Consider the following 12966-nt stretch of genomic DNA (forward strand, 5'->3'; position numbering starts at 1 on the left):
TTTTTTTTCAGGACTGTTTTTTAAAACACTGCAGCTCTTGGCAGAAAACGCAGGTCTTTTTTTTGGTCCTTTTTTTGTCCTTTTTTGATGCGTTTTTTGATCCTTTTTTTGATCCTTTTTTTTATGCAGTTTTCTATGCAGTTAAAATGGCTGAAAATACCCTAACCCTACCCCTAACCGTACCCCTAACCCTAACCCTACCCCTAACCCTATTCTAACCTTAGTGGAAAAAAAAAAAAATTCTTAATTTTTTTTTATTGTCCCTACCTATGGGGGTGACAAAGGGGGAGGGGAGGGTAACAAAGGGGGGGGTGGGGTGTCATTTACTATTTTTTTTTATTTTGATCACTGAGATATAACCTATCTCAGTGATCAAAATGCACTTTGGAACGAATCTGCCGGCCGGCAGATTCGGCGGGCGCACTGCGCATGCGCCCGCCATTTTGGAAGATGGCGGCGCCCAGGGAGAAGACGGCCGGACGGACACCGGGTAAGTATAAGGGGGGGAGATTAGGGCACCGGGGGGGGGGGCATCGGAGCACTGGGGGAGGGGCATCGGAGCACGGGGCGGTGGGATTGGAGCACGGGGGGGTGGGATAGGAGCACGGGGGGGGGGGGGGGGGGGGCAGCCACACTCCGCCCACGCACTTCCGCCCGCTTCCCCGCACTTCCTGCTGCAGCGGTTCGGCACCACAAACCGCAGTAAAACCCGCAGATATTTTTTTCATCTGCGGGTTTTACTGCGGGTTTGACCTCACAATGGAGGTCAATGGGTGCAGAACCGCTGCGGCTCCGAAAAAAGAAGTGACATGGTACTTCTTTTTTCCCGCAGCTATTCAGCGCGTTTTTTTTTTTTGATTTTCCGCATTGTGGGCACAGCAGTTCCTGTTTTCCATAGGGTACAATGTAATGTACCCTGCATGGAAAACAGCTGAAAATCGCGGCAATTCCGCATGAAAAAAAAGGATCGTGTGAACATGGCCTTAGTTACCCTGAACACAATCCAGCTGAAAGAAAAAAAAAAAAAAGAAAACGAGAGACAGTTAACACTTAACCTAATAACTAAAGACAGGTCTGAGACACATTGCCTGCAACTGACACTACACAAAACTGAGAGCCCGAGGCTAGCAGGTGAGGTATAGTCTGCTGTGGAGGAGACCATTTCAATTCAAAATGCAATAATAGTGTCAGCCTCCAGCTAGCAGCAGACTATCCCATGGTTCTCTGTGTCCCCCAATGAAGCGGCTGAGAAACACAGATTTTATAAAAGAAATATAACACATTGCCCAGTAAGTGATACGTCTCTGGAATCAGGGTCTCTGCCCCTATATCATTTGTCTGTTGTCATATTCCCTTTACCAATAAAATTAATTTACGGTAATTTAGGAGGGACAAATTACCCCCCTTCTGTGTATAGAAAAATCATACAATTCCAAACTGGCCAAATGCACAGCATTTAAAGGAATTAAGCTCTTAAAATAAGAGCAGCAGTGCCCGATCCTTAAAACATACTAGGGAGTGCAATGAGATAAAGTAAATTACCCTTTCAAATGCCAAACTGGCAGAAAAAAAGAAAAGGGTCTCTTTGGAGTCACAAGAGATAAGCGCTTTACAGACATCATCATCGCTGTCCCCACTGGGGCTCACAATCTAAAGCTCTTATCAGTATGTTTTGGAGTGTGGGAGGAAACCCACGCAAACGGGGAGAACATACAAATGCCTTGAACCAGGACCCCCAGCACTGCAAAGCAACAGGATCAGGGCAACTGTTAACCCCTTTACCCCCAAGGGTGGTTTGCACGTTAATGACCAGGCCAATTTTTACAATTCTGACCACTGTCCCTTTATGAGGTTATAACTCCGAAACGCTTCAACGGATCCTGGTGATTCTGACATTGTTTTCTCGTGACATATTGTACTTCATGATAGTGGTAAAATTTCTTTGATAGTACCTGCGTTTGTGAAAAAAACGGAAATTTGGCGAAAATTTTGAAAATTTCGCAATTTTCAAACTTTGAATATTTATGCAATTAAATCACAGAGATATGTCACACAAAATACTTAATAAGTAACATTTCCCACATGTCTCCTTTACATCAGCATAATTTTGGAACCAATTTTTTTTTTTGTTAGGGAGTTATAAGGGTTAAAAGTTGACCAGCAATTTCTCATTTTTACAACACCATTTTTTTTTTAGGGACCACGTCTCATTTGAAGTCATTTTGAGGGGTCTATATGATAGAAAATGCCCAAGTGTGACACCATTCTAAAAACTGCACCCCTCAAGGTGCTCAAAACCACATTCAAGAAGTTTATTAACCCTTCAGGTGTTTAATAGGAATTTTTGGAATGTTTAAATAAAAATGAACATTTAACTTTTTTACACAAAAAATTTACTTCAGCTCCAATTTGTTTTATTTTACCAAGGGTAACAGGAGAAATTGGACCCAAAAAGTTGTTGTCCAATTTGTCCTGAGTACGCTGATACCCCATATGTGGCAGTAAACCACTGTTTGGGCGCATGGGAGAGCTCGGAAGGGAAGGAGCGCTATTTGACTTTTCAATGCAAAATTGACAGGAATTGAGATGGGACGCCATGTTGCGTTTGGAGAGCCACTGATGTGCCTAAACATTGAAACCCCCCACAAGTGACACCATTTTGGAAAGTAGACCCCCTAAGGAACTTATCTGGATGTGTGGTGAGCACTTTGACCCACCAAGTGCTTCACAGAAGTTTATAATGCAGAACCGTAAAAATAAAAAATCATATTTTTTCACAAAAATTATATTTTTGCCCCCAATTTTTTATTTTTCCAAGGGTAAGAGAAGAAATTGGACCTCAAAAGTTGTTGTCCAATTTGTCCTGAGTACGCTGATACCCCATATGTGGCAGTAAACCACTGTTTGGGCGCATGGGAGAGCTCGGAAGGGAAGGAGCGCAGTTTGACTTTTCAATGCAAAATTGACAGAAATTGAGATGGGACGCCATGTTGCGTTTGGAGAGCCACTGATGTGCCTAAACATTGAAACCCCCCACAAGTGACACCATTTTGGAAAGTAGACCCCCTAAGGAACTTATCTGGATGTGTGGTGAGCACTTTGACCCACCAAGGGCTTCACAGAAGTTTATAATGCAGAGCCATAAAAATAAAACAAAATTTTTTTCCCACAAAAATTATTTTTTAGCCCCCAGTTTTGTATTTTCCCTAGGGTAACAGGAGAAATTGGACCCCAAAAGTTGTTGTCCAATTTGTCCTGAGTACGCTGATACCCCATATGTGGGGGGGAACCACCGTTTGGGCGCATGGGAGGGTTCGGAAGGGAAGGAGCGCCATTTGGAATGCAGACTTAGATGGAATGGTCTGCAGGCGTCACATTGCGTTTGCAGAGCCCCTAATGTACAGTGGGGCAAAAAAGTATTTAGTCAGTGAGCAATAGTGCAAGTTCCACCACTTAAAAAGATGAGAGGTGTCTGTAATTTACATCATAGGTAGACCTCAACTATGGGAGACAAACTGAGAAAAAAAAATCCAGAAAATCACATTGTCTGTTTTTTTAACATTTTATTTGCATATTATGGTGGAAAATAAGTATTTGGTCAGAAACAAAATTTCATCTCAATACTTTGTAATATATCCTTTGTTGGCAATGACAGAGGTCAAACGTTTTCTGTAAGTCTTCACAAGGTTGCCACACACTGTTGTTGGTATGTTGGCCCATTCCTCCATGCAGATCTCCTCTAGAGCAGTGATGTTTTTGGCTTTTCGCTTGGCAACTCGGACTTTCAACTCCCTCCAAAGGTTTTCTATAGGGTTGAGATCTGGAGACTGGCTAGGCCACTCCAGGACCTTGAAATTCTTCTTACGAAGCCACTCCTTCGTTGCCCTGGCGGTGTGCTTTGGATCATTGTCATGTTGAAAGACCCAGCCACGTTTCATCTTCAATGCCCTTGCTGATGGAAGGAGGTTTGCACTCAAAATCTCACGATACATGGCCCCATTCATTCTTTCATGTACCCGGATCAGTCGTCCTGGCCCCTTTGCAGAGAAACAGCCCCAAAGCATGATGTTTCCACCACCATGCTTTACAGTAGGTATGGTGTTTGATGGATGCAACTCAGTATTCTTTTTCCTCCAAACACGACAAGTTGTGTTTCTACCAAACAGTTCCAGTTTGGTTTCATCAGACCATAGGACATTCTCCCAAAACTCCTCTGGATCATCCAAATGCTCTCTAGCAAACTTCAGACGGGCCCGGACATGTACTGGCTTAAGCAGTGGGACACGTCTGGCACTGCAGGATCTGAGTCCATGGTGGCGTAGTGTGTTACTTATGGTAGGCCTTGTTACATTGGTCCCAGCTCTCTGCAGTTCATTCACTAGGTCCCCCCGCGTGGTTCTGGGATTTTTGCTCACCGTTCTTGTGATCATTCTGACCCCGCGGGGTGGGATTTTGCGTGGAGCCCCAGATCGAGGGAGATTATCAGTGGTCTTGTATGTCTTCCATTTTCTAATTATTGCTCCCACTGTTGATTTCTTCACTCCAAGCTGGTTGGCTATTGCAGATTCAGTCTTCCCAGCCTGGTGCAGGGCTACAATTTTGTTTCTGGTGTCCTTTGACAGCTCTTTGGTCTTCACCATAGTGGAGTTTGGAGTCAGACTGTTTGAGGGTGTGCACAGGTGTCTTTTTATACTGATAACAAGTTTAAACAGGTGCCATTACTACAGGTAATGAGTGGAGGAAAGAGGAGACTCTTAAAGAAGAAATTACAGGTCTGTGAGAGCCAGAAATCTTGATTGTTTGTTTCTGACCAAATACTTATTTTCCACCATAATATGCAAATAAAATGTTAAAAAAACAGACAATGTGATTTTCTGGATTTTTTTTTCTCAGTTTGTCTCCCATAGTTGAGGTCTACCTATGATGTAAATTACAGACGCCTCTCATCTTTTTAAGTGGTGGAACTTGCACTATTGCTGACTGACTAAATACTTTTTTGCCCCACTGTACCTAAACAGTAGAAACCCCCCACAAGTGACACCATTTTGGAAAGTAGACCCCCTAAGGAACTCATCTTGATGTGTTGTGAGAGCTTTGAACCCCCAAGTATTTCACTACAGTTTATAACGCAGAGCCATGCAAATAAAAAATATTTTTTTTTCCACAAAAATTATATTTTAGCCCCCAGTTTTGTATTTTTCCAAGGTTAGCAGGAGAAATTGGACCCTAAATGTTGTTGTCCAATTTGTCCTGAGTACGCTGATACCCGATATGTGGGGGGGAACCACCGTTTGGGCGCATGGGAGGGCTCGGAAGGGAAGGAGCATCATTTGGAATGCAGACTTAGATGGATTGGTCTGCAGGCGTCACATTGCGTTTGCAGAGCCCCTAATGTACCTAAACAGTAGAAACCCCCCACAAGTGACACCATATTGGAAACTAGACCCCTCAATGAACTTATCTAGATGTGTTGTGAGAACTTTGAACCCCCAAGTGTTTCACTACAGTTTATAACGCAGAGCCGTGAAAATAAAAAATCTTTTTGTTTTCCCACAAAAATTATTTTTTAGCCCCCAGTTTTGTATTTTCCCAAGGGTAACAGGAGAAATTGGTCCACAAAAGTTGTTGTCCAATTTGTCCTGAGTACGCTGATACCCCATATGTTGGGGTAAACCCCTGTTTGGGCACACAGGAGAGCTCGGAAGGGAAGGAGCACTGTTTTACTTTTTCAACGCAGAATTGGCTGGAATTGAGATCGGACGCCATGTCGTGTTTGGAGAGCCCCTGATGTGCCGAAACAGTGGAAACCCCCCAATTATAACTGAAACCCTAATCTAAACACACCCCTAACCCTAATTCCAACGGTAACCCTAACCACACCTCTAACCCTGACACACCCCTAACCCTAATCCCAACCCTATTCCCAACTGTAAATGTAATCTAAACCCTAACCCTAACTTTAGCCCCAACCCTAACTGTAGCCCCAACCCTAACCCTAGCCCTAACCCTAGCCCTAACCCTAGCCCTAACCCTAACCCTAGCCCTAACCCTAGCCCTAGCCCTAGCCCTAACCCTAGCCGTAACCCTAGCCCTAACCCTAGCCCTAACCCTAGCCCTAATGGGAAAATGGAAATAAATACATTTTTTTTTTATTTTTCCCTAACTAAGGGGGTGATGAAGGGGGGTTTGATTTACTTTTATAGTGAGTTTTTTAGCGGATTTTTATGATTGGCAGCCGTCACACACTGAAAGACCCTTTTTATTGCAAAAAATATTTTTTGCAATACCACATTTTGAGAGCTATAATTTTTCCATATTTTTGTCCACAGAGTCATGTGAGGTCTTGTTTTTTGCGGGACGAGTTGACGTTTTTATTGAAAACATTTTTGGGCACGTGACATTTTTTTATCGCTTTTTATTCCGATTTTTGTGAGGAAGAATGACCAAAAGCCAGCTATTCATGAATTTCTATTGGGGGAGGCGTTTATACCGTTCCGCGTTTGGTAAAATTGATAAAGCAGTTTTATTCTTCGGGTCAGTACGATTACAGCGATACCTCATTTATATCATTTTTTTATGGTTTGGTGCTTTTATACGATAAAAACTATTTTACAGAAAAAATAATTATTTTTGCATCGCTTTATTCTCAGGACTATAACTTTTTTATTTTTTTGCTGATGATGCTGTATGGCGGCTCTTTTTTTGCGGGACAATATGACGCTTTCAGCGGTACCATGGTTATTTATATCTGTCCTTTTGATCGCGTGTTATTCCACTTTTTGTTCGGCGGTATGATAATAAAGCGTTGTTTTTTGCCTCGTTTTTTTTTTTTTTTTTTTCTTACGGTGTTTACTGAAGGGGTTAACTAGTGGGACAGTTTTATAGGTCGGGTCGTTACGGACGCGGCGATACTAAATATGTGTACTTTTATTGTTTTTTTTTTTTTATTTAGATGAAGAAATGTATTTATGGGAATAATATTTTTTTTTTTTTTTCATTATTTTGGAATATTTTTTTTTATTTTTTTTACACATTTGGAAAATTTTTTTTTTACTTTTTTACTTTGTCCCAGGGGGGGACATCACAGATCAGTGATCTGACAGTTTGCACAGCACTCTGTCAGATCACTGATCTGATAGGAGTGCAGGCTGCTTCACAGTGCCTGCTCTGAGCAGGCTCTGTGAAGCCACCTCCCTCCCTGCAGGACCCGGATCCGCGGCCATCTTGGATCCGGGGCTCGAGCAGGGAGAGAGGTGAGGAGACCCTCGCAGCAACGCGATCACATCGCGTTGCTGCGGGGGGCTCAGGGAAGCCCGCAGGGAGCCCCCTCCCTGCGCGGTGCTTCCCTGCACCGCCGGCACATCGCGATCATCTTTGATCGCGGTGTGCCAGGGGTTAATGTGCCGGGGGCGGTCCGTGACCGCTCCTGGCACATAGTGCCGGATGTCAGCTGCGATAAGCAGCTGACACCCGGCCGCGATCGGCCGCGCTCCCCCCGTGAGCGCGGCCGATCGGCTATGACGTACTATCCCGTCCAGGGTCAGATAAGCCCAGGGCACCTCGACGGGATAGTACGTCTAAGGTCACAGAGGGGTTAAAACCTGATTCGTGACTTTTATAGACAACCCCTTTAACCCCTTAATCCCATATGACGTACTATCCCGTCCAGGTGACCTGGGACTTAATTCCCAGGGACGGGATAGTACGTCATATGCGATCGGCCGCGCTCACGGGGGGAGCGCGGCCGATCGCGACCGGGTGTCAGCTGCCTATCACAGCTGACATCCGGCACTATGTGCCAGGAGCGGTCACGGACCGCTCCCGGCACATTAACCCCCGGCACACCGCGATCAAAGATGATCGCGGTGTGCCGGCGGTGCAGGGAAGCATCGCGCAGGGAGGGGGCTCCCTGCGGGCTTCCCTGAGACGATCGGTGCACGGTGATGTGCTCACCGTGTACCGAGCGTCTTCTCCCTGCAGTCCCCGGATCCAAAATGGCCGCCGGGCTGCATCCGGGTCCTGCAGGGAGCACTTCCGGGTCAGGATCAGGCTGCAGCTGCAGCTCTAATCCTGCCCGGCTGTATGTCAGATCACCGATCTAACAGAGTGCTGTGCACACTGTCAGATCGGTGATCTGTATTGTCCCCCCCTGGGACAAAGTGAAAAAGTAAAAAAAAAATTTCCACACTTGTAAAAAAAAAAAAAAAAAAAATTCCTAAATAAAGCAGAAAAAAAAAAAAATATTATTCCCATAAATACATTTCTTTACATAAAAAAAAAACAAAAAAAACAATAAAAGTACACATATTTAGTATCGCCGCGTCCGTAACGACCCGACCTATAAAACTGGCCCACTAGTTAACCCCATCAGTGAACACCGTAAGAAAAAAAAAAACGAGCCAAAAAACAACGCTTTATTATCATAACGCTGAACAAAAAGTGGAATAACACGCGATCAAAAAGACGGATATAAATAACCATGGTACCTCTGAAAACGTCATCTTGTCCCGCAAAAAACGAGCCGCCATATAGCATCATAACCAAAAAAATAAAAAAGTTATAGTCCGCAGAATAAAGCGATGCCAAAATAATTATTTTTTCTATAAAATAGCTTTTATCGTATAAAAGCGCCAAAACATAAAAAAAATGATATAAATGAGGTATCGCTGTAATCGTACTGACCCGAAGAATAAAACTGCTTCATCAATTTTACCAAACGCGGAACGGTATAAACGCCTCCCCCAAAAGAAATTCATGAATAGCTGGTTTTTGGTCATTCTGCCTCACAAAAAAATCGGAATAAAAAGCGATCAAAAACTGTCACATGTCCGAAAATGTAACCGATAAAAACGTCAACTCGTCCCGCAAAAAACAAGACCTCACATGACTCTGTGGACCAAAATATGGAAAAAAGGTCTCAAAATGTGGAGACGCAAAAACTTTTTTGTTATAAAAAGCGTCTTTTAGTGTGTGACGGCTGCCAATCAGAAAAATCCGATATAAAAAACGCTATACAAGTAAATCAAACCCCCCTTCATCTCCTTAGTTAGGCTAGGTTCACATTGCGTTAATGGGTTAACGCTAACGGACAGCGTTGCACGGCGAAAATGTCACAATTAACGGCGTGCAACGGGTCCGTTAGCACAACCATTGACAGCAATGTGATTTTCTGGTGTAGCGCATCGCTAGAGCGTGCCATTTTCGGCTCGCGCTAGCAAGGTGCCATTCTTTTGTGGCGCGCCTCAGACGCTGCTTGCAGCGTCCGCGGCGCGCCCGAGGTCCGATCCCCGATCTTCCAGACTGGGGACGTTAACGCGACCACTAAACACGACACCTAAAAAGACATTGCGTTAGCGCAATCCGCTAGTGCTAAACGGATTTCCCTAACGCAATGTGAACCTAGCCTTAGGGAAAAATAATAAAATTAAAAAAAATGTATTTATTTCCATTTTCCCATTAGGGTTAGGGTTAGGGCTAGGGTTAGGGTTTGGATTACATTTACGGTTGGGATTAGGGTTGGGATTAGAATTAGGGGTGTGTCAGGGTTAGGTGTGTGGTTAGGGTTACAGTTGGGATTAGGGTTAGGGGTGCGTTTGGATTAGGGTTTCATTTATAATTGGGGGAGTTTCCACTGTTTAGACACATCAGGGGCTCTCCAAACGCGACATGGCGTCCGATCTCAATTCCAGCCAATTCTGCATTGAAAAAGTAAAACAGTGCTCCTTCACTTCCGAACTCTCCCGTGCGCCCAAACAGGGGTTTACCCCAACATATGGGGTATCATCGTACTCGAGACAAATTGGACAACAACGTTTTGGGTCCAAGTTCTCTTGTTATCCTTGGGAAAATAAAAATTTGGGGGGCTAAAAATCATTTTTGTGGGAAAAAAAAGGATTTTTTATTTTCACGGCTCTGCGTTATAAACTGTAGTGAAACACTTAGGGGTTCAAAGTTCTCACAACACATCTAGATAAGTTCCTTGGGAGGTCTAGTTTCTAATATGGGGTCACTTGTGGGGGGTTTGTACTGTTTGGGTACATCAGGGGCTCTGCAAATGCAACGTGACTCCTGCAGACCAATCCATCTTAGTCTGCATTCCAAATGGCGCTCCTTCCCTTCCGAGCTCTGCCATGCGCCCAAACAGTGGTTCCCCCCCACATATGGGGTATCAGCGTACTCAGGACAAATTGGACAACAACTTTTGGGGTCCAATTTATTATGTTACCCTTGTGAAAATACAAAACTGGGGGCTAAAAAATAATTTTTGCGAAAAAAAAAAAAATTATTTTAACGGCTCTGCGTTATAAACTGTAGTGAAACACTTGGGGGTTCAAAGCTCTCAAAACACATCTAGATAAGTTCCTTAGGGGGTCTAGTTTCCAAAATGGTGTCACTTGTGGGGGGTTTCAATGTTTAGGCACATGAGGGGCTCTCCAAACGCAACATGGCGTCCCATCTCAATTCCTGTCAATTTTGCATTTAAAAGTCAAATGGCGCTCCTTTCCTTCCGAGCTCTGCCATGCGCCCAAACAGTGGTTTACCCCCACATATGGGGTATCAGCGTACTCAGTACAGATTGTACAACAATGTTTGGCATCCATTTTATCCTGTTACCCTTGGTAAAATAAAACAAATTGGAGCTTAAATAAATTTTGTGTGAAAAAAAGTTAAATATTCATTTTTATTTAAACATTCCAAAAATTCCTGTGAAACCCTTGAAGGGTTAATAAACTTCTTGAATGTGGTTTTGAGCACCTTGAGGGGTGCAGTTTTTAGAATGGTGTCACACTTGGGTATTTTCTATCATATAGACCCCTCAAAATGACATCAAATGAGATGTGGTCCCTAAAAAAAAAAATGGTGTTGTAAAAATGAGAAATTGCTGGTCAACTTTTAACCCTTATAACTCCCTAACAAAAAAAAATTTTGGTTCCAAAATTGTGCTGATGTAAAGTAGACATGTGGGAAATGTTACTTATTAAGTATTTTGCGTGACATATCTCTGTGATTTAAGGGCATAAAAATTTAAAGTTGGAAAATTGCGAAATTTTCTAAATTTTCGCCAAATTTCCGTTTTTTTCACAAATAAACGCAAGTTATATCGAATAAATGTTACTACTAAAATGAAGTACAATATGTCACGAGAAAACAATGTCAGAATCGCCAAGATCCGTTGAAGCGTTCCAGAGTTATAACCTCATAAAGGGACAGTGGTCAGAATTGTAAAAATTGGCCCGGTCATTAACGTGCAAACCACCCTCGGGGCTTAAGGGGTTAATAACAGCTCAGGAGGAAGTAGAACATGTGTATGGTATACTTACAGGTGCAACAATTTTCCCAGTCTGTCCAACCTGCATGTCATTGGGCACAAAGCCAGCATCTACAGCCGCACGAGAGGCGCCCACTGTACAATACAAGAAAGTTATTACTTGTAAAAAGGGTCTAACTGGAATAACACATTGCATAAGTAGTATATTGTATATTATGGATGCGACCCAAACTTTGTATGTTCAATTACCCTCTTGGGTCTCAAATATTGCATAAAAAAAATAAAATGTGTTCTGAAAGGGTTTTGCTATTTAATTTTTTTTTTTTTTTTTAAATCGCCATTTTAATCACTAAAATAAAACGTGCCATATTGTGAGATTTTTTTTAAACCTATAAAAATCTCTTCATGCCTAACAACTGAATGTTTGCTGTTGGAACAAAAACCAATAGCAGATTTCCAGGAAACCATTGTACAACTTTTTGATTGCGCTTTTTTTCACATTTTGTTCGTTAATATGATAAAGAAATGTAGTTTTTTGCCTCTTTATGGTGCTCACTCTATTGGTTAGTGTGACAGTTTTATAGATCAGGTCGTTCTGGAATCAGCGATACCAAAAGGTGTTTACTTTTTTATTTTTACATAAAAATATGCATATTTACTGTAATATTTAGTCAGGATTTTTTAGCTTCTTTTTTAAGATTTTTTTTTTTTTTTTTTTAAAGCTTTACTTTCTCTTTAACACAATAAAAATATTAACCAATAGCAACCATTAAAGTATTACATAATTTGCATCAAGTATCATCAATGTCCACTGCAACCAGTTCAATAAGAGGATGGGAGATCATTTATATTTTTTACTATTTTTTTTTTTTACTTTTATTTATCTGATCAGTCATCTAATGCATCAATGCAAATCTATTGCTGTGCAATTAACATGGTAGACACTGACAGAACGCCCATGGCAGGATCTATCAGGCCAACATATCTAGCAGACCTAGAGGTCATTAGTTGACCTCCAAGTGACAAACATCCGCTCCCTGTGCTTCCATCGTGGGTGTACTGATGGAGAGATAAGGGAACTGCACTCCCCCTCACAACCTTCTAAATGCAGAGATCACTATTGATCACGACACTCGGAGAGTTAGACAGCCGGCACACATGGCGTTAGCATCATCAGGATCTGAATCAATCAGATCGTGATGATGTCACCGGTCCGAGGTGGTGTTTAGCACTGGAATCCCGGGTCCAATCTCTCCATGACCACTTATCTTAAATTTACAGCGGCATTGCACAAAGCCCAGAAGCGCCAACATTTATATACACAGATTGCGGTTTGTTTTTGCATTGTATTGTATTGTATTGTATTGTATGTTACTGAAAGGTTTCATGGGTTTCTTTTTGGGTACATGTTGGTTAGCAACTACCTAAATAAAATGTGACGACATCCTGTGCTCCAAATTAGCTTGAGCAAAGCCGGTTGAGGGCTGAAACACATTACAGCTGTGTGATACTTTAGCTATGTTTGGCTGTATTCATTTTTCAATAGTATTCTTTTTTGATGCTGGGGAAACAGTCATAATAGGGCACACTTTAGAAGGTTTTCCCAGCAATTGTAACAAAATAAAGCATTTAGATGTCCGCGATTAACTGAATTTTACCCAACTGGAGATCTATTCTGAAATGCTTTACACTTTATA

The 12966-nt window shown here is 42.5% G+C and overlaps 1 protein-coding gene across 1 annotated transcript in view; it reads right to left on the reverse strand.

Annotated features, from left to right (window-relative positions):
• The window catches only part of ETFA (electron transfer flavoprotein subunit alpha), a 72010-nt gene that overhangs the window by 19390 nt on the left and 39654 nt on the right, over positions 1-12966 (reverse strand). The window contains exon 9 of the mRNA XM_069765537.1: positions 11322-11404. Coding sequence (XP_069621638.1) covers positions 11322-11404 — 83 coding nt within the window. The remainder of the gene's footprint in view (positions 1-11321; positions 11405-12966) is intronic.

The sequence above is a fragment of the Ranitomeya imitator genome, chromosome 4, assembly GCF_032444005.1.
Source record: "Ranitomeya imitator isolate aRanImi1 chromosome 4, aRanImi1.pri, whole genome shotgun sequence".
Classification (NCBI taxonomy): Eukaryota; Metazoa; Chordata; class Amphibia; order Anura; family Dendrobatidae; genus Ranitomeya; species Ranitomeya imitator.